This window comes from Nyctibius grandis, chromosome 4 (genome assembly GCF_013368605.1).
Source record: "Nyctibius grandis isolate bNycGra1 chromosome 4, bNycGra1.pri, whole genome shotgun sequence".
NCBI lineage: Eukaryota > Metazoa > Chordata > Aves > Nyctibiiformes > Nyctibiidae > Nyctibius > Nyctibius grandis.
The window spans coordinates 922445-944775 of record NC_090661.1 but is presented as its reverse complement, the minus strand read 5'-3'; the positions used below and the strand labels follow the sequence as shown (position 1 = coordinate 944775).

General features: G+C 45.1%; 2 protein-coding genes across 2 annotated transcripts; both read left to right on the top strand.

The window, feature by feature from the left end:
- The first annotated feature begins 238 nt into the window (after positions 1 to 238).
- On the top strand, positions 239 to 3591 carry SCT (secretin). Its single transcript, XM_068399456.1, has 5 exons — positions 239 to 327; positions 703 to 807; positions 1093 to 1197; positions 2347 to 2448; positions 3480 to 3591. The coding sequence occupies exons 1-5, from the start codon at positions 239 to 241 to the stop codon at positions 3589 to 3591; spliced, it is 513 nt and encodes a 170-aa protein (XP_068255557.1).
- Positions 3592 to 5917: 2326 nt separating this feature from the next.
- CDHR5 (cadherin related family member 5) lies at positions 5918 to 17988 on the top strand. Its single transcript, XM_068399452.1, has 14 exons — positions 5918 to 5996; positions 6204 to 6382; positions 7300 to 7350; positions 7686 to 7778; positions 7907 to 8005; positions 9362 to 9472; positions 9812 to 9988; positions 10393 to 10483; positions 11365 to 11462; positions 12258 to 12464; positions 13201 to 13317; positions 14011 to 14083; positions 16379 to 16530; positions 17428 to 17988. Exons 1-14 carry the CDS (start codon positions 5918 to 5920, stop codon positions 17986 to 17988), a joined length of 2088 nt encoding a protein of 695 aa, XP_068255553.1.
- The last annotated feature ends 4343 nt before the right edge of the window (positions 17989 to 22331 follow it).

Here is a 22331-nt window from a genome sequence, read left to right as displayed (position 1 = left end):
AGCTTCTGCTGCTACTGAAAATGTGTTTTATTTCTTTTTTTTGCTTCTTGAAAGATTAGAGGATAGGCAGATACCGGCACACACAAGAGCCCTTCGCTTCCCCTGCGTGTAGATGAACTTTTAGTTATAGTGGTGTTATTTATATAGCCATGTCTTCTGGGTGGCATGTGAACTGACAAAGACCAAGGTCATTTGTTCTGCTGCTCGTAAAACCTTGTGCTTTAATTCAGGAGAGAACATGGTTTCCCTGATGACTGGTCTGTGGCAAGTAATTATTCCCATGATTGTCCTATCACACTTTGCAGCATCTCTTCCATCCCGAGAGAGGTAAGCATTTCTTGTGCCTCCGTGTCCTTTTTCTCTGTGGCTTTTCGTTCAAAGAGCCTGCTAGCTGTAAAGTCAGCCTTTTATCTTCCTTCCAGAATTTGCTTGTCTGTTAGATTTTTTTTCTTCCCTAAATTGTTTTAGTTAAATGAATACGAATGTTATGAACAATTTTTCTTACTTAAGAATGGAAACATTGATTTGACCTAATTCATGAGAAAAATCAGGACCCCAAACAGATCAAACTACAGTAAAAAAGACACTTTTGAGTCTGTTTTCCCACTAGGTACTTCTACAGACTGATAGAAGTGGAAGTTTCTGTTTCAGATAGCCTAGTCCCGTGCCTTTTTACCTCTTTTTTCTCTTCTAACCTCCCAGGGCTGAGAGACATGCTGATGGGCTCTTCCACAGTGAGCTCAGCAAGATGAATGGCAATGCCTACGTACAGCAGCTAGTCAAACACCTGATGGGCCTCAAGGAGAGGTAAGGACCAGCCAAACCCACCCTCCTGGGGCATGGAAGTCTCCAGCAGGAGATGGGATCCCAGAAATGAGGGGGATGCCCACAGGGCTGAGCTGTCTCCAGCTCCAGAGCCAGCCTGAGCACTGGCCTCATCCAGAAGATGCCCAAGATGAAAGGAGACAAAAGAGAAGTGGAGGGACACAGGGCTCCTTGATGGTGGGAAGAGAGAAATTTCTGTCTCTTGTGATAAGTCCCACACCACATGGCTGGGAGGAGCAGCTGCTGTACTGTATTTCCCTGACGCAGGTCCCAGAGGCACTCAGATGGACTGTTCACCAGTGAATACAGCAAGATGAGAGGAAACGCTCAGGTTCAGAGATTCATTCAAAATCTGATGCGCTACAAGCGCAGGTAAGAGCTCTGCTTCCTGGGGAACGGGAAGGCAGCTTGGGCCACGCAGGCTGCGGGGAGGCAGGTCTCAGCTCCAAGGACAGAGGGTGGCATGACCAGTGGTTTGGAAAGCTTGAGCCAAGGGCAAGCAGGCTGGGGCTTTGTCTCCTCCTGCTAGGCTGAGCCTGGAGCTGCTGTGCAATAGCAGAGATATCCCACCAGCCTGCCCTGCCTGTCACAGCAGGACACAAACCTTCTCACTGAGGGCATTTCTAAGCATAAACCAACACTATCTATTGCATATGCATATCACGCTTGATTTATGACACACAAAACTTTACACCAGATCACAGCCTGGGATTTTTTGTTTGCATTTTGATTTAGCCTTTTGGGGAAAGTTCTGGGTGATTTACCTACTTCAAATAAAGCACCTGAGAAACTGTTTGTAGATAAATGGGCTCGGTAGCAGAGGGAGGAACACCTCTAGGTTTCATAGTCCCCACCCATGGCTCTGACTGCCAAACTGGGCAGGCTTTAGACATAATCATGGCCAATATGGGGTTCCTTCATCCAGCTGAAATACAGGGCCACCAGCTTCCACTGGAGCCACGTATATGAGCACATCATCAGCTATAATATGTGGCTCAATGTGATACAGCTCAACTGCTGCTGCCCTTGCCACTGGTTTATGAAGGGACAACATTGCCTGGAGAGCTTTCCTTCAAGCTTGGTCCTTTCTTCGAGGCAGAGACATAGCACATTGGTTCCTTCCCATCTGTTCAGGGTGCTTCGCTATTTTCTGGGGCATGCACCACTAACAAAAACCTGGCAGATGCAGTAGATTTTAAATTTCCAAATGCTGGAAAAAGGTATATATCCATGGGCAGAAGGACATGCCGGTACTGGGTAATGAGGCAGAGTGCAAGTGCGTATTAAAACCTGTCCCTTTGCCAGCCAGAAAGCATCTGAGCCTGAATGAAGAGGATCCTTCTTTTTCTTCCTGCACAGCTATGGTGACAGTCAGGAGGTTAACAGAGCGTGGACCATGGGGCAGGTAGCTGCCAGGGGGTGGACCTGCCTTCCAGACAGCAGTGCTGCTTTACAGCTGTGATGGTTACACTATTTGTTGGGGTTTTTTAAATTATTATTAATTTTCATTATCTAAACCAGCTCTCCAGGCCCAGTCAACACAGATGTGCAGGGGAGAGAGGAAGAAACCAGCCATGAGGAGCTTTGCTTTATGTGGTTGTACAAGAGCTTTCTAAACACCAGGTAGGTAGGACAGATTTGTCACCTCTATGGCCCTGGTCACCAAAGTATTGAAGCCGAAAGAGGACTTTTAATAACTTGTAAATGCCCAGTTTTTGTCCCAAGCGTCGAAGTCTGATGTAATGCAGCAGATCAGAAGGGCTCAGCTGATATCCTCAAAAATATCCTCAAAATGGGAAGGGTGGAAGATTTATTAAATTGTCCATATTTTAAAATCAGTTCTGCCTCGTTCCCCATCAGCTTGTGAGGCGCTGTCTCGGGGACTGTCATTGCTCAACTGCAGCCCTCCATCACACAGTTTTGTACCTCCTGTCACTCTGCCAGCAGCCACACTCCGAGGAGTGGTTCACAGAGCTAGAAAAGCAAATGCTACGGTCTAACTGCAAGGTGGCACACGGCTGTGTGCAATCTCAACTGATTTCCGTGCCTGCATTCGCAGTAACATCTATTTCTGCATGCCAAGCCCACCTGGCACGCAGTTTTGCCTTACCTAAAGCAAAGCTGGCATTGAGATTTACAGCTATGAGGTGCCATATAAAAGCAAGTTATTAAAAATAATAAAACCCAGGACAATGAAATAATATTTTTTTCTGATCATAGAGTTGTCATCCTGGACTGAAACAATTATTCATCCCGTTAGGAAACCTGATCTGACAGTTAAAATAGAAAGCCTTGCTACCCTGCCTTGATTCAGTTATTGATTCAAACACACACCTCAGGATGGGCTGTCCCGGCATCTGGACATTGTCTCTTCCTAGTGACCAACCACTTTCAATTAGACATCTCACTGTTAAATCACTTAAATTAGGAGGAATAAGGTAGCCCTTAGTAACTCTTGCCTACATTGCGTAGAATAAATGGGGCTGATAACACCAACAGGCTTGCCTGTGCATTTGTGGGGTGATCTGGGTCCCTCTATCAGACATCTGCTACTTGGAGTCATCTTTGAATTTTACAAGGTGGCCTTGTCATACTTCCTGCAGTCCGTGCCCCCAGGAATAACAAACTATTGCTCATTTTTTCCCTCCCAACAGCCCCTTGGACATCGATGCCAGGGAAGCTGCTGCTATTACCGGCCAGTACATTTGCCCCATCTCTAAGCAGCTGGTTGCAGACATGAAGGAAGATGCAGAGAGTTTTGACTGAAGGTGAAGGGAAAGAAACAGCCAAGGAGATGGCTTTGCATGTATTTAGCCTTGAAAATAAACAAGGAAGCTATTGAATTTGCTTAGGAATAACTCTTGAGATCAGCAAATAAAAAAAATTCTGCAAAGCACCCAAAAACCCAATAAAGCTTCTTAGATTGTCAAGAATGAAATATATGTCAGTGTGAACCAGTGTCAGTAGATGGAGCCTGAATGAAGCACATCACTTCCACTTTGTGTTAGCATCTGGCTGCCTGCTTCTGAAGTCAAATAAAGATTTGTTAGCTATGCCTGTGCTTTGGCTGCTCTTTGCAGAACAGTAGTAAGGTTAGTACCATTACTAGGTGTTGGACCATGAGGAATGTGGGGAGGGGGAGAAGTATTTTGCCAGGCTTCCCCCACATGAGGCGTGTTGGGACCAGCTGGAGTCCCTGGCCACATCTTCCGTGGCTGGGACTCGGCACTGCTCACAATCCAGCTGTACAAAGAGGCCAGCTCAGGGCCTCCATTTAGCAAAAACGTAGCCAGGTGCTAGATTTTATTGCAAAGAAATGTACTGAGAGCTACACAACACGCACACACACAGTAAATACTGTTTCCACTCCATTCTGCCCCTGTATTTGCTGGCCCACCTTTCTCATAGCTACCAAAGACAAAGCTCCACTAGGAGGAATTTGTTCTCACTATTTAATGAGGTTTACGTATTATGCCTGCACCACGCTGCCTGGCAGATTCCCTCCTCTGATAGAACAGCAACTCCACCTTTCCTGTAAAACCAACAGATTTTGAAGACCAGCTCTTAAAATAAGGCATCTTCAGCTACAATCCCATGTGCCTACTGCAGAACTGCTCAGTCCACCCTGCAACATCAGCTTGCACCATTTATGATGTACCTGACACCTGCAAAGAAGCTACTCCCTCTCAAATGTTTATCAAAGCACTCGTTCCCTTACTGGGATGCTGAAATACTGTTCTCACAGACCTTGGTATTTGTTTGTTTTGGTCCATAGGAAATCTCTGCTAGGAAAGCAACCTCTTGGAGGACTTTTGGAAGGAGTGCTAACAGTCTGTGTTTCATTAAGCCACTAACGGCCCCCTGGCTGAAATGCAGCATCTGAGAGCTGTCTGAAATCAATTGGGATTTTAAAAGCAGCAGTGAGAGGAGCTGTCCCCTTTCTCCTCATTCATGATGGGCAGGTGGAAAACAATGGTGTTTCTTTGCACTAGTAGCTAAACACCTTGCCACATGATACTTGGCTTGAGAAAATTTACAGAGGCTCAGAAAAAGCCAGGATGAGACAGCAGAATAGCATGCTGTTGAGGGCTAAGGAAGCTGCTGAGATGGAGCCTGGATGGAGATTCTGGGGAACGCCCCTACGAAGAGCCACTGCTGGCAACTGGTGGAAGGGGACATGCATTGTCCCTACAAAGTTACAGGGTAATCACTGGGCTGCAAATGAGCCCAGCTGCTGTCTCTGGATCCACTCTGCTCACCTTGCGAGGGTACTGTAGGGTGGCTGGGAATAACAAGATTGTCTCAGAAATGTAACTAATTATCTCAGGACTTACACAGGGCGTAGCTCCTTCCTTTAACATCTAAACAAAAGAGCAGCCAAGATGGCTTTGTATTCACCCAAATCTTTGCCTTTTCCAGAAATAAACATAAGACATTTGAGAGCTGGCTTTTAAATATTTTTTTTTTAAATCTGTTTTTAAGGAACAACGTGACAGACTTCAACTAGAAGAGAGAAACCGTAAGTCATGGGCTGGAGAGCAAAACCTGTTACAAAAGGGAATGTGGGCCATGCAGAAAAAGCCTGGCTAAAATAAACAAGAGATAACGGGTAGAGTAGCATCATTATGCCTTTTTCCAGCAAATGATCTGACCAAAACAGACCCTGGCACATCAGAAACATAAATTTGCCCCCTTCCTCCCCACTGGGAGAGGCTGGAGTATACAGACAGCTTCCCAAGTGTCTTCAGCCCTTGTCCTCCTTCATGCTTATCTCAGGGGGCTCGGTTTTGAATTCTGAAATGCTTCAAATATATCCTTGTTGCTACAGAGAGTTAAGGATAGGAAAGACCCAGGAACAAAGGAGAAACAGGAGTTTATGCGTCATCATGTTGCGTGACTGGTAAATATCTTTCAATAAGTCATCCAATGAGGCAAAGAGGCAAAGGTTGAACTGCAGCAATCTGCTCCAGCCAGCCAATGTCTTTTGCCTCCATGAAGCAGGGAACACAGAAGACAGCACTGGGAGAGGCAGGGAGAGAAGAGGATGAGCTTAATCAGAAACTGGCATTTTTTCAACACCCGGCGGTTCACCATGGCTGTTTCTCACTGGCTCCTCGCTCTTGTGCTCTTTCTGCTGCCCTTCATGACACATGTTTCAGCACAGCAACAAGGTAAGCTCTTGCAGGAGGTCCATGACCACAGAGCAATAACCCCCACAGCAGCAGGTTGCACCATTATAGGTGGGAGATTTTTGCACTCCTACTCAGACACAGCTTTGTTCAACGAGGAGTTCAACCCGAGGAGTCTCAGGTCTTGGCCAACCCTTCACAATGTGAATCCCTGGGCAACTTTGTGTCTCATTTGTGTGTTTTTTCCAGGATGTTCTGTGGAAAACAGCAGACCAAGTGTTTATGAAAATAACCCTCCTGGCTACGTGGTGACCACGATTCATGTGGAACCAGGCTTCACTGTAATGATTAATCCTACCTCCCCCGATGCCAGTTTTTTCACTATACAGGGGTCTGAGCTGCAGCTGAACCGAAGTGTGGACTATGAGGTAAGCCTTTAGCTAGCAGACTGTAATGATGAGATGGATAAAGCTGGGATGCAATGAGTTTCAACCTGGGGTCTTGGACTTCCAGGGATTTGTAACCCATTTCTAAAGGATCTAGGAAATAACTTTGAAAAATAAACCTATTTCAGCTGGGTTTGAGTTCACTGTTTGGGAGGTCAGCCCTTCCACAGGCAGAGTACAGGGCGGAGGGGGATGCATGGTATGCCTGCTGTTGCCTTCCTTCAAAGAGTCTGTATGAATTAAAGCAAGGGGAAGTTTTAAAACCAAAAATGTGACAACTGTAGTGTTCAGAGCTCTCCAGCAACTCATGTAAAATGATCCCTGTTTGCCTGTAGAAAACACAGCTCTGAGCAGTGAGGTGATCTTGTGTGAAGCACAAAGGCAGTCTAAAAGGTCAATGTGTTCAGATAGGTTGCTGCTAAATGATTCTACCTTCCTAGAGTGCTCTGTACACAGCCACAAGCATCCTTAAGTCGCCTTTCCCCTAATATAAAAACCTACATTTATTTGAGCAAAGAACAGCAGACAGAGTTAACACCCTGCAGGCAACACTACTTGCTGCAGGATACATTTCTGTTTCATTCAATTTGAAAAGAAATCTCTGTTTGAACTCACCTGAAGTGCGAGAAAATGGCCGATTAGCTCTGCCGACATGTTGCAGGGACCACAGGGAGAGAAGCTGGGAGATCAGTCTGCTTTGAGTCCATCATAAAGAAGATCCCAGCGCTGATGGATGGCTGTAAAGGAAAGAAAGGAAAAGTTAGATATGCCTGAAAACGAGATAAAGCCCTGCAGCATTTCTGATTCAGCAATACGTGTATTTGTCTCATTTGCTTTAGAAAGCATTAGTACATTTTGGCTTGTTTCTCCAACGGCTGTGTTTTTGGTTTTGCATACAGACAGACACCTTGCTGCTAGTGGACCTGATCTGTCGGAACACTGCTGGGCAGGTGAGTGCTCTTCCAAACACTCAGCCCTGTTACAAGGTACTGCAGGGCAGCACGCACTTCCCTCTGCTCTTCCTAGTCCACAGACCAGGATGAGGACGTGTCCTTTTCTTTGTGGACATACACACTCCTCTCACAGTCAGAGAGTGCCCAAGGCTCTGTGAATGGGCAGTGGGTGGGAACAAACCCACAAACCCCACACACGCTATGGGCTGGCTGCAAGCCCTAGCCCCATCCAGCCCCCATCCAGCTGTGGTCCTTACACTGTCCCCTCTGGTCACTCAGCCCCTAGCAGTCTTATTTTTGTCTTTGATTCTCTCGCTTTACCTTTTCTGCAGAGTGATACTTTGGAAATTATTGTGACCATTCTCAACGTGAACGATAACAGCCCAGTGTTCAAGCAAACGAATCTCACCGAGGTTGTTCCTGAGGTAAGTTTTTATGGAAGTGAAGGGGGCACGGGGCCACCCAGTGCCGTGGGACTGAGGAAGGGTTAGCAGGGAGAAGTCTCCAGCTCATTTCACAGAGAGAATAACCAACCACAGCAACTTTGTTTCAGGATACAAAAGTGAATGCAACCATTGTAGCCCGTGAAGATTTAAGTGCTAGCGATGCTGACCTGGACACCATCTATTATGAACTCACAGCAATAGTGGCGGTGAGCATCTTTGTTCTTTGGGGAAAAAATGGTAGCTCTAGAGAAGTCTTTGTGTTTAGTTCAGAAGAGCCCCAACTTTGAGGCTGAGTTCACTGTATTGCATTTAGTTCTCTGACAGCTTCTGGAAGAGCCACATCTTCTGGAGAAATTAAACCTTGGTTTGGTTAGCAGAACAGAGCAATCAGCATTGCAGGTAGTGAATTCTTTTACTGCGCGCACTTTCATTACAGTATACAGATTAAACTGTCATCTGGGATATTCTGAGCCATATGATCTAGGGAAGTCTGGTTGGGATGGTCTGTAAACATATCAGGAGAGACCTTCGTACCTCACCGTTCAGAACTGTGCTGAGTGGGATAGTAAAAGAAGGAGTTATTCTGTTTGCTAGCAGTGTCGGTGCAGAGAGGAAAAAACATGAGCTGCCCAAGATCACACAAAAAATCTTTGGCAGAGCCAAAGGCAGACTCCACTTTCCCCAGGTCCCAATTTAGTGCCTTAGTTTATTTGCTCTTAAGCAGTTTGCTTGGTAACATGGGAAATGAATTACATGCGCAGTTAAATTGATGCCAGCCTAGAGTGCAAGGGCCTGCTAGAAACTCAAAAAAATAAATTCAAGAGAGAAACAAAATGTATATTTACATTTTTAAAAAACGTTGTGGAGTGAGCAGGCAATGTCTGACATGCTGCCTCCATTACCTCCGTAACCCCAGGTACTTTAAGGGTTGTGAACAGAAACCACAAGTTTTTGATTTTCAGCCCTGGGACAAGACTTTGCACTCACATTGGTGTAAATCCAAAGGGATTTAGAAATTCAGAGGAATTCTGGGCAAGACATAAGATTAAAGGAGAACTAAAGCAAGTGCCAAAGGTTATAGAGGAAAATGCAACGTATGTTCTTTCACTTTGGCTTTACAGTTGCTTCCAAAGTTCAGCTGTGCCAGGCTAAGGGAAGTGATCTCACCAGCTCACAGAGGCTGAGCCATCTTTGATCTGTTTTGTGCATGGATGTGAGATTGCTTGGCTGTCACGGACCCAAAGTCAAGGATTGTTGGCAATCTGTTGAGTGTAGGAGGTAAAAGATTTCATCCAGTACCTGCTGAGCAGGTAGGCAGGCAAAGCTGGGGAACTTGGAGAAGAAAACTCACAGGAACATGAACAAACCTTTCCGACAAGCCAGGCAACTCCAGCGTGCAATACCAAAGATTAAATAGATCTGGTATTCCCACACTGCCCCCCACCCCCTGCCAGGTCCCTGGGATTAAAGGTCTGATTGGGATGACAAACACAGCAATGAGCATTATTTTGAACATGCCAGTGATTGAGTCTGAGTAGGGTTTTTCTTTTTCCCCTCACCAGGGCACAGATGGTTATTTTGCCATAAAAGGAGTTAATAACCCAGAAATTTATTTACAAAAAACGTTGGACTATGAGAAATTTAAATCAACAACATTGTTCTTGTATGCAAGGGTAAGTTCTTTGGGAGGAACAAAATGCCTTGTTTGCCCCAGTCGCTCTTAACTGAAGGGTAAGTCTGAATGGGAGATCTGTGGGATGGCAGGAGGGAGGGTGGATACTGGGGGCGGTGAATTTGGAGCAGCCTTACACCCTCCATAATTACACAGTGACAGACCACCTTTGTCAGCAGAATGAGATAATTCACTGCTGTAGCTCATTTCACATAAACTGCTAAGGCTTAGAGTGGAGTTACAACAGCTAAAAGACACTGGGCTACTGGCTTTTGCAGATGAGTTCTTGTTTTGGCAACAAAACTTGCATCTCACGAGTATGCTTTGCCTTTGGGTACAGGACAGGCCTGTGGGCAGCACCGAGACCACCCACACAGCTACCGCAACAATAGAGATATTTATTGAACAAGCTGACACCAAACCACCCTGGTTCCTACCCTGTACCTTCATTAACACGGACAATAGCATTTGCATCAGCAGCCCCTACACTGGGAGGGTCAATATCTCCGAGATGTCGGTAAGCAGGCTTGGTCAAACAGTACCCTCGGTGCTATTCTCAATATCCAGATGCTGTTCCCAGTGGGTAGTGCCTAATAATTTCCATGAGCTCCTGCTGATCTCCAGTCATAAATGCAGATGATTCAGCATGACAGGAAGCCTTCATCATCCTGGAAAGTGGAAGTCATCCCACCACAACCAGCACTGCTTGTCCTTGTTCCTGCAGCACATCGCAGGAGAGGCAAGAGCTGGGAACCCCCTTGCTCGAGGCTGTCTCACCTCTGCCCTGTTACAGCCGTGCCCCGGCAATAAATGCCATTCTGCCCTGACAACACCACCAGAGCCACGCTGGGAAGAGAGAATGCTGCAAATGCTAATGTGGTGCTGTAGTGTTGTATGTAACGCTTTGCCTTGTTATTGCAGAGGGAACCACTCATCCTAGAGCCGGGGCCTATCTATGCTATTGATCCTGACTACACTTTAAATGAAAAAATCGTGTACAGTATTGTTGGCGGTGAGTAGGAGTTGTCACCTTCCACGAACTGCATTGCTCTCGTGTCCCCTGTGTTACCTGCCAAGAGCAGATACCCTCCACAGCACTTGAGAGTTGAGGGCCTGGGGATTTGCCCCTCTGTTTCTGCCACAGAAACATAACTGGATCCACAGAACATTGTGGATTAAGTAGAAGAAACAGACTGTACAGAGAGGAAGAAAATGAGAATTACAGTCCCACAAACCAGCCTCCATGAAATCTGTTTCAAAAGGAATTTTGGTTTTTGGGAGGTGAGACATGTTTTACCTTTAAGCTTTTAGACTTGATTTTACCAATCTGCTCACACCACTTTCATTCAGTGTTTGAGCTGAACCTAAAATTCCCACGTCACCAGCATAACTTTCATTCATTGCTAAGAACTATGTTTTTATTCCCCAGCACATTGCCACTATCTAATCTGCCCTGTTTTAGTCTTGATTTCAAAAAGATTACTTGAATACAGTCAACTGATTGCCCAATCATTGCCTGGGCCACTTATTGCATTCAAAGGATTTTTTTTTTTAAAAAAACAATATTGGTCTGAATAACTATCAAGGCAAAGGCAGATCATATTGGTTAGGTAGAGTGCTCACTTGTTCCATCTCCCTTTACCTATGCCACATGGCACCATGTCTGTGAATACCCTCCTGATGATAAACACATTAAAGAACCTTAAATTCCACTGGCATTTTGGATGTAGTGTGGCCTCCCTGCGCCACAGTCTATAGGGAACCCCAGACTGGGGGGTCCTTGTCTAAATACCGTCCACAGTGTCTCGGAGCGAGGAAGAGAACTACATTTTTTGCTGATATTTTAACATATATGCAACATAGATGTTTGAATAGTCTTTCCATTTTCTTTAGGGGATACAGACAAGATATTCTCAGTGGATGCAGACACAGGGAATCTAACTATGAACAAAGTGGCAACTTCCCCAGACTCCTACTTATTGCAAGTCATGGTAAGTCTGATGATATTGCAGACAACAGCCCAGCATAGCTGGCTTTCTAGGAAGCAGCGGTCTTGATGTGACAGGAGTCAATTACATTAATAATTAAAGCTATACTTGGTTACACCCTTGCTTTTGAAATGGCCTAGTATTTGACCAGTGTCTTACACCAACTTACATGCAAAGCTCTTGTACAAGTTAAGAGGCTTTTCTTTTATGTGTGGGTTGCAACATCAAAGCAAATTAACTGCGTGGGGACATCCTGCTGAGTTGAAAGTATGGAGGAACATGACTGGAAGGCTTTCTTTAGGCATGACTGGAGCTTGTGTTACAGCAGTTAACGTCACTCAACCCTAGAGACAAGCTCCTCTTTTGGCTACAGCTCAAGAGGAAAGGAGGGAGTTGAAAAGCACTCCCTGTACACACGTACCCAGGGAGATGTGGACTCTAAGGCAGTAAGTGAACTGACCCAAACCCTCACGAAACTGAGCACACCTTGCCTGCTGGTGCTGGAATCTCACTGCTTTGTACTGGAGCACGGCACTTTGTCGAGATGTGGCCTCTGTGGAGAGTCATACCTAGACTTTGGGGCTAGATGAAGACTGTGTGGAGGGCCAACAGCAGAAGCAAAGTAAAACACAAGGACTCCAAACCATAAGGCCACCTGTGACAGGCCTGGCTCAAAGCTTACTGAAAATGATGGAAAGAACCCCATGGGTTGCACTGGGCTTCAGATCAGGCCTATCATTTTATGTCTCATCACTAATAGGAAAAGACCAGCATCTCTCTCTCTCTTTTTCTCTCCAGGCCACCCAGGTCAACAACATACAGAAATACTCCATAGCCAGTGTAGAGATTAAGGTCATCAATAAAAGTCATTATCCACCGTACTTTGAGAGCGGGATCTACAACGGGACAGTATTTGTTGGTCTGCCCGCGAGAAGCTTTGTCTTCCAAGCTGGTAATCCTTCAAGCCCCCTCATGATAACAGCAGTGGATGATGATTTCCCTGATGTAAGAAACTGAAAATGCACTGCATTCTTTCTCACTGCTTCAGGCTTAAAGCAGGATCAGAAAACGTGAGGAAGGGGAGGTGGGGAGAGGCAAACACATGTTTTCCTCTAGTGTTCCGTATTATATTTCCCTGGAAATTCCAAATAGATCAGAACTGCTTATGGTATGATGTAATACGGAAAAGCTGTTGGACTCCTCTCTTCCAAAAGCCAGACCCTGCCCCAGATCTATGTAGGTGAGGTGATCCACTGTAAAACAGCACGCTGAGTAAAGCCCAGGGTTAGCAAATACTGTGAATGGGTCCAGATCTGAAGTAGGGTTGGGTGAAATGTTTCCTTTAAGAGTTCGGGGTGACAGGATCCCAGGTGGAGGAGTCCCCTCTCTGCCAGGCCAAGAAGAGCTATTTGTGGGCTGGCTTGGGAAGAGGAGCCAGTCCAAAGACAGCAGACTAGCAAGGACCTGCAGTCCTGGGCTGGAAGTTGTTGACTTTCTCCCTGTAAGGACTCATTTTGAGACAGCCATTCTTGAACAATGTACTGGGAGAAGGAAAGGGGAAGAGATTTACTGACCAGCCATTCCCATTCCACCCTATTAAATAAAAAAGTGCTAGTTTTATTGATGCCAAGGCTTCCATAACAAGACTGGGGACCTAGTAAATAAATCTGGACTGAGAAGGTGAGAATACACGCAAAGCACAAACAGAGTGGTTTAATTATTCACTCTTCTGGCTTTTCAGAAAGTCAACCCAAACATTAAGTACTACATAAAAAACAGCACTGATTTCATTGCAACTGAAGATGGACTCATCCTGACAAACGTGGTGCTGCAGTCACCAGGAACTGTAACCATTGAGGTAGGGCAGCTTTCCTCATTATCTTGCCAGGGTTGTGGAAGGAAGGGATAGTTTCTAGTAGAGAAGCACCAAGGGTGGAATTCTATTAGGTAAGGGATAGAATGAAATTACATTTGCATCATAGATGTATAGGGATGGAGAGAGATGGAGTGATAGCAAATTTACTCTGTGTGATAGAGGCTGTATCTGGTGCTAGCTGTAAAATTGTTTCTCCAGTCCTGTGGAAAATATCATTGCAGATAAGCAAAAAGTCAACTGGGGAGATTTTAGGATCGCTTTCTCCATCTGCCTGCCAGTGACAACCGGCTCCCTAAGACTTACCTAGCACAGTGCCATGCCTGTGGAGCTATCTGAACCAGCTTGACTACAGCATTGTTTTAGATACTCGGGCAGGGCAGAGAGAGATGCCAACACATGCTGCTGCCTGCCCCACACTGCCTCATGATCTGTGTACAGCACTGTGCTGCAAAGCTGCACACAAACAATGCACCTGGTTCTGGCCCAGGACAGGGAATCGCCAGAGCTCTTCTTCCTCTGTGACCAGATTTTCCAGCTACAATGCAGGGCTATTGTGAGGATGTGGTGAGGATATATGGACAAGGTACTTTGTCCACAAAGGGCCTACCATATACCTTGAGAGTGAGCTGGAGATCTAGAAAGTCCCTAAGCTATCTCTTTCCCATGTTCACATAGGCTGTTGGAAAAGATATGGTGAGCCTGCAGGAGGCGAGCACTGTAATCGTGGTGGAGGTCTTCCTTGCCGCAGGTAAGCTGGGATTCTCTTTGTTTTCTGCCTGGTGGAGGTGACTGGGAGTCTTTCCCACTTCTGTGGGCAAACTGGGAATGACAGGTCACCCACTGAAGTCTGTGGACCTGGGCTGAGGCCAACTCCATACCTACAGGACGTTCTATGAGTGGCTATAAGAGAGAAAACACTCAAACACCATCCTTATGATGTGGTCACCACATGCCTCAAAGAGCCTCCTGAGACTTTAAGTAGTGCTGTGTATTGTAGTGGCTTTTCTTGTTATTCAAAGCTAAATCTGGGGTTGCTTCATGCTGTTTTGTGGGTCAGAAATAACCCAGGATGTCTTACCATGGCAAAGGAGTGTTGCCCTGACACCTTGGTACATCATTGCTCCTTTTTGGCCAAAAACACAGAAAACTGCAATGTTATTTCGTGTCTTATGCAGAGCAGACAGAAGTTGAAACACCCCCACAAAGCCAGGCATCCTCATGAGCCAAGGTATTTTCTGCTCAGGTCAGGTCAAGTTCTTATACTCCAAGATTTTAAGATCTTACCAGGAGAAATGACCCATGAGAAATAACATAGACATGAGGCTACATACATAACCCTCCAGCTATCATTTGGCTTTGTTGACATAAAAATAGCTTACACTTCCATACTTCTTAGAAATGGCTCTTAAACAGATCTTATACCCTCTTATCACCACCATCACGGGGATTTCTGGAGGGAAAAAAAAGTGGGCTCCTAGGTGTAGATTTGGATTCCCTAAAGGTAGTGTTACTTCACAGCTAAAAACACTGGCTGCATACAAATCACCTAAACCCAGTTTAAGGGTGCAGTCCAGCTCAGGTGTCAGTACACAGAGTTGCAAATGCTCCAAACAGATATAGCAACACTTCTACGCAACTTTTAAATGTTGTCCTTGCTGTTTAAACCACACAAAATAATGATGCTGGTGACTATGCAAAAAAGTAGATTGAAATTACACTGAATGGCTTAGAGCCTATGAGATGAACTGTGCTTTATCCTATACTATAGCCAGCACCCAGGAAAGGCCTAAACAGCTGAGATTACCATTTGCCTGGCCAATCTGTAGGATATTTAACCCTCAACTCTAAGACGTGGTGTTAAGGAATGTGCATGCAACAGGTTGGATTGTGCTTTACTGAGCATTCCAATATCCAGGGAGAAACTAGAGCAGTTTTTAATATACTCTCTTTCTGGGAAGTCGTAACTGTACATTGGCCTCTGGTTTCTGAGACACCGGTGCCGGAGCCAGCTCACACAGATCTCAGGGTGAGTCAGTGCACCAAGCTGAGCTAGCTTTCACAGAGACACTGCGTGCTGCACAGCGCAGAAGGAGTTAAGGGCGGTGGAGTTTCACATCTGCTCTGGGAGGCGTGATTAAGAAGCAAAAATTCACTGATGCCCTAAACTCTCACCAATGTATTAATGATAAACTGAGGGTGCAATCAAATGCGGAGGGAATACTCAAAGTCCATTGTCATAAACAGGTCAGCAGGAGAACAAAACTGTGTTTCATTAATCATTAAAGAGACTAATTTACGCTACAAAATGAAGCTGGAAAACTTAAAAATAAAGAATCCCACTGACAACAACAAGCAAAGCTGATTAACCCTGAGGACGTTACTGTCTTTCTACTAGAATGGTGATCTCCATTCAAATATGCTTACACTGACTGGTGGCTGAAAGGGTAAGCCGCTCCCAAGAAGGCTGGTGTACAGCAACAAAAGGGCAGGAGAGGGTTCCCTGTACTGGGGACCTTCTAATGCTTTTTATATTTCCTACTATGCTTTTTTATTTCCTATTTTAATGTGCTCATCAGTATCAGAGGTGATGTTCTGGATTAAAGGAAGATTTGAGTTTTCACACACATATGTACAAACGTACCTCATTTTTGCACGCTGGTGTAAATGGGTGCAGTGGGGAAGTACAAGATTTACCCAGCTTTACTCCATGTAACATCTGCTTGCCTAATACAGTCATGTATATTTTAGCTTAGTTAAATCATGAGGTAAAAGTCATTGTCCTGTAAATGCATGCTGTTTCCACTTCATGTAACTTATTGGAAGCTATAATATTCTGTGAGGGGTCACCTTAAAAAAAACCCTCTGCTTTTAGGACAGCACACAAATGGCCTTCTGTGACATTAAATATATCACTGTCCCACTCTACAGCACGGGATGCTGCTTTGCCCTTCAAAAATTGGTTGGAGCTTCTCCCACATTGAAGTGCTGTGTTAAAAAAGCTAGCTGCCATTTTTAGGCTAACACTGGTTTGTTTCTGTTGCAGCTGTAACCTCCTCTGATAAGATATACACTGCTCAGGATATGGCTATCTTAGGTGGTACATTAGCAGCAGTGCTATTAATTGTCTTAGTCTTCCTTGGAGTGATGATATATAAACAGTATGGAAAACCAGTCAAATACCTGATAAGGAAAAAGGTAAGCGTGTGCCTTGTTTGTACCTGAATTTCTCAGAGGTAGAAAGTGGGATCTGAGGAGATTTTGAAGTATGGATGGGCTGTCCAAATAGTACACGTTTGTGTGAAGGTGACAAATCGCTCCTGAGAAATGTTTACAAAGGCAGCATCACTTTGGTGGTGTTTGCTGTTGTTCTTTTCTGCCCCCTGAGGCTGGAGCCGTGTGGTAGATGATGAGCAGACATGGTAAGGAGAGGACCACAGCTCCATGGAGCACCAAGTCTAGGATGAATGTGAGACATATCAGATGTAGTCTCTGAAAAACCTGTATCTGTGGTATAAACCACTGTTCATCCTCCTTCTAGTCAATGGAGAGAAAGGTCCCTTCATATCCTATCCTAATGCCTGGTCTTAGGCAGCTGTCTGTGAGCTATTTACCTTCGTCTCTCTCAAGTCCATGGCAGTCTGACTGCTTTAAAGTTTAGGGCATAATTCATCTCACCAGATGTTGGTCTCTGCCTTAGGATGGGACTGTGAGGAGCCTAGGCTCCCCTGACTACACCATGAGTCCAGAGCACATAGATCAGGTGAAAAACAACACCCTTCACCCTGAGTGAGGTAAATCCCACTCCAGAGCAATGACTCAGATGGATGGGTACAAATCAGTACACAGTGCTGGTGCTCAGCCCTCCTGGAAGACATGCCCATGCTTTTCTGAAAAAAATCCAGAAATGGAGTAAATAAAAAATAGCTGTTCTAGGGAGCTATATCTTTCCCAGGCTTCAAATAGGCCTAACTGCTAAATAAGCTGAAGCTTTTCTGAGTAGGAGCTCAGTAGCTTCAGCCACTCTTTCCCCCCACACCACCCCCCCATTTCTTTGCCTTTCACTACAATCACAAGGTGTCTTTCCTACTGCAGTTCTCCAGGGAAACCTCTGGAAGTTACCAGAACCAATCTTACAAGCAAGATGAACACCCAGATGTGAGCACCAAACAGCATGAGACGTCAGAAAATGGCAGCATCCAGTCGAGGACACGTGTGCAGCCAGCACTTTCCTTGCCCTCTTCCCATTCAGAAGAAATTGATAGCCTTCCAAAAGCTTCTACAGCTTCCACCATCCTCTTTGACCAGGAAAAGAAAGAGGAAGAAATGGAAGGAGAGACTGAGCGTGAGAAAGAAGTGAAGTCTATCCTCAAGACAGACAGGCATGTGGCAGATGATGGCTACAAAGCTGTGTGGTTTAAGACTGATGTGGATCCAGATGCTGGAGAGAGGGTTGAAGTGATTGAGGACAATGCAGCAGATGGCGATGATGACAGTGACCAAGATCTGCAGAAGAATGAGGAGGAGGAAGAAGAAGATTATGACAAGGGTGATCAGCACAGAGGGCTGGGAGTGTCCTTTGCTTCAGAGAGCTCTTCACTCCCAGCTGCAAAAGTGATAGTTGACATGTCTCGCACAGATGACAATGACATATAATGGAAATAGGCCTGCACTCCCCCCCAAAAATGGGGGAATCTCAGCTGCTTTGCTGACATGAGGGGCCCGTCTTTCTGCTCAGGGGGAAACTGGAATGCAGAAAGACAAGGCTGCCTGTCCTGCTTGTCTGAATGCAGTGATTAAAGCTAGAAGAGATTATAGCTAATTCAACCTTTTACTGAGACCCTGAAATATCACTCAGGATTTTGCGTGGGGGGAACACATGTCCCATGTCTCCCCCTTCCTGCCTGTTGCCCCTGGAGCCCCATCACATTTCCCAGACTGGCTGCAGGTACCGCAGAGATGTAACTGAACTGACTTGGAAGCAATTAGCACAGCTCACGGTAGCAACTTAGTTACACAACCCAGTGTACATCTTCTCTTGGTGGGTAAATAAGTCAGCACTGACTGCTTGGCTGTTCCCTTTAGGGTGTCACAGTTTGATGCCAGCTGCAGGGCGTAAGCCTGGGCAAGTCACCCTGACCCCGCAGTTGCCCGTATGACTGCATCCAGGAGCTCGCTTCAGGGGTTGCCTCTGCTCTCTACTGTGCCAACTCTGCTGTTGAGTGTTTCACTTCCAGTAAAAAGCCCAGGAGTGTCCAAGACAGGGATGCAGCAGGAGGAGCTTGGGTCACTAATGGTTATCTCACTTTCTCAGTTTAGCACAACAGCACAGGATTGCAACAAGGTTAAGTCTCACGGTAGAGAAGCAAAACCAGTAAATAATCCTGCCTTTTCCCTACAAGCCAATCTCCACTTTGCTGCCATTACCCCAGATAAACCCTTGAGAGAGAGAAACCAACGTGTGGCTGCTGGGATCTGCAGGTACACCAAAGCACAAATGATTTCAAGGAGGCTTTTATCCTCTTGGTCCATACGTTATTTCTGTACGTCTCCCTGTCCCAGTGTTGCTAGTGCTCAGTTCTGCTCTCCTTTCTCCGAGGAGTGCTGCCCTTGCTGTGTGGACTTCAGGAGCTGCACTTTTGCTGAAGGTGGAGAGTGAGATGTGGAAAGCTTTCCTGCTTACCACAATAAAGCTATTTGCCCAGAAATGACAAGTGTGCTTTGTCTGATAACAGAGGGCAGGGAGTGTGCCTTGTGTTTGCCATGTAAGCATGATTCCTCCAATAGCTTAGGGTTATCTCCAGCAAACATTTCCCATGGGACTGTGAGAACTCTCCAATTGCTAGCCCAACACCTTCACCACGAGCAAGGGTGAGGGTAGAGCCCAGCCTGCCCTCCATGGTGATGCTACTCACAGGAGGATTGCTGATGGGTGGGTGAAGCTAGAGTGTTTCTACTCTGACTCAACTCCAGGCATTTGCTTTTTTCACCTCTGGCTAAAGGGGCAAAGATGTGCTACTGGCTTGCTGTGCACCAAGAATCAGAATTTACGATGGTTCAGTGGTGCCAAGTGCCCAGCTGAGCAGGGATCGATTTGGCAATGCAGGATTGTGTCCCAGGTCAGTGGCTGACATAACCCAGCTTACACAGAACGAGCTACGACCTCTGGAAGAAAAGCAGAAAGCTGAACTAAGCAGCAGACGTTGCACTAAGGCAGCAGTGAGTGCTCCTCATCAGATGGGCAAAGGGAACACCCTTGGCACTGTGCTTTCTAACCCATGTGGGTATGGGAGGAGACTGGAAAGGACAGAGGAGGTTTGAGAGAAGGAGCAAAGCGCAGATAAAAGTAATCTGATGTTCACCAGCCCCTCTGCCCCAGTTTTCTGCAGTTGGGACCAGTGCTTATCAGAACCCAGTGATTGCTATCCATAGCCGTGTTACATGGGTCACAATTGGCCATTCCTGCCTCAGTGCATTAATAAGGAGCTTTGGATTATTTTAAAACATAATGACCTGAAAAGTTACTGACTGGCATTGGGAAGGAGAACTGCTGATTGCCAGATCCCATCTGGCTTTAATGAACCAGGAAAAACGTTTCTGAGAGAAATGCTGACACAGACAAACCTGTTTGCTGAAAGCAAGGGACAGGGGACAGGCTCAAATCAGTCCTGGTGCAGCTGGATACATGCAGTCACAGAATCACACTCAGGTAGTGCTGGTCTGGTATCTATAGCAGCATGGTGAATTTGGCCCCACCAGCTGTTGCCAAAGATACCACCACAGTGATGAAGGAACAGACATATGCACACACAGCTCCCCTAGACCAGTTGCCCCCTAAGCTAGAGCAGAAATACCTCCTCATTTCCTGCAGCATTTTGCTAGCCTCGGGATTACTTAAGGCACAACTTTCCTCTCACTTTTAGATTTGGAGACTGTTTTCCTTTCGACTATCTAAGCTTGTTAAGACAAAAGCTAAGCCACAGCACTCAGAAGGGAAAAAGCGTGTTCAAATAGTGCCATCACATGGATAGTAAAAGCATCTGTCTTTTATTCGACACAGCTTGAATGAGAAAGCAGCAAGTGAAGGTGCATCTGCCAACTCCTTCCTGCAGTCCACCCTTCCTTCAGAGCCTTGTGGTGAATTGGGGTGTCCTGTCAGCAGGAAGGTTTCACTGACCTTTCTTCTCTTGGATAACAGCCCCACACAAAGACAGCAGGCATTTGCAGAACCCAATTCTGTCCCCATTTAGAACTGAATAACCTCATGGATTTCATCAGGTCTTCATTGGCATAGCTGACAGCTGGTGCCTTTTTTGCCTCCAAGAGAAAAACGGCTTTGGTACATGGCTAGAGTGCAGAGGACACTTCTTGGTTTATTTTTGAAGGGATGGAAGATAATTGGAGACCTATTCTCTTTGTATGTAGGATAGCAGAACTACCTGGCATTTTTCTGAAGCAATAGTGAACCCTGATCTCTTCAATCACATAATCCAGAGAAAATTGTTCTTGACCTCAAAGAACAACTTCCAAATGATAAAGAGTTGACTGTAGGAGACCTGTTTTAACCTGATTTGCCTTGGATATACAGTGTCTTTAGCTCCAAAAGGGATTCTTTTTCCTTTAAAAAAACTCAATTCCATTTTATTCTGCTTTGTACAATTTATTTTTTCATTAGATGGTTACTAAGTCCTCATAAAAGTAAAACTGACCTCAGCAGACCTGTAAGTGGAAACTTAAAGAAATGGGATCAACTCCATCACATGGAATTTAAGCAAATTATGGCCTTTACTTTTTATAAATACATATTTTTTCCAAACAATAAAAACAAAGCAGTCCACCAAATAGATTCAAAGGAACAGATTTGGAACTATAATAAAAACTGAGGCTGCAGAAATGACCTGTGGAGAGCAGTGACCCAGTAGGAATACTTAGAAATTGTATTTCAGAGAGTACAGTCCCATCTTGTGCTCCTAAAAGAGGGAATGACCCAAAGGATATGTTCCTTTTTTTTCATCAAAAAGGATACATATTCTCAGAAATCCTCCTCAGGGCAATATTCAACAACAGATGATTCACCACACAATTCCATGGTTTTATAAACACATGCTGACCACAACATCCTGATACAAAAGTTCTACTTATAACAACAATGGCAATACCCATCACATGAAAGTCCTGCAGAAAAATGTAGGTGGAAGGATCGAAATTCAGATTAATGGAATAGCTGAGAAATTTAATAGACCATATTATGCCTGATGGTATGCTTGGATTTATATATCTTTATGCACACATTATGTAGGATAAGTATGGTATAGGTACAGAAGTATAGGTGTAGAAGTAACAGATTTATTAGGGGGATATAGGCCCATATATCCCTTTTAGGTATGTCATTAATTTCTTGCTCGTGTTGTGAAGAAGCAATCAGCCATCAACCACACATGATCACAGTTTGCCTTTAATATAGGCACCTTTTCTCAAAAAAAAAACCCCAACAACCCAAATATCAGGCTGTGAATTTCCTTTATGTTTACTTTGTGTACTTGCACTCACAAGAGGACCCAGGCCTTGTACTGATACTGTATGAATGCTCTGGAATATCTGAACAGTGAAGGGTGATGATTACATTTCATCTGTGAGCACGAAAGTTTCATAACTCACAGGCATCACAAATGCTTTCAGAGTCTGCGAGTTATTAAGATCCGTTGTGAAGAAAAAAATCACTTTTTACTCATGAAATATTCAATTTGCTTTATGAGAAATATTTTTTTTGTTGATCACCTTTCCAATAATAGCAGGCAGCTAATCTGTATTAGTCACAGGAAATTTCTGTCCATGTCTAAGGCAATTTGTTTTTCAGCTGCCTCATCTTTCAATTTCTGCAGACATAGAATGCAGAAGGGAGCAAGACATCTGTACATTTAAGACCCTGAAGATATCGGATTTAATTAAGATCTCAGCTTTCACTTAGAGGTAAACAACTAGTCCTAACTCATTTCAGT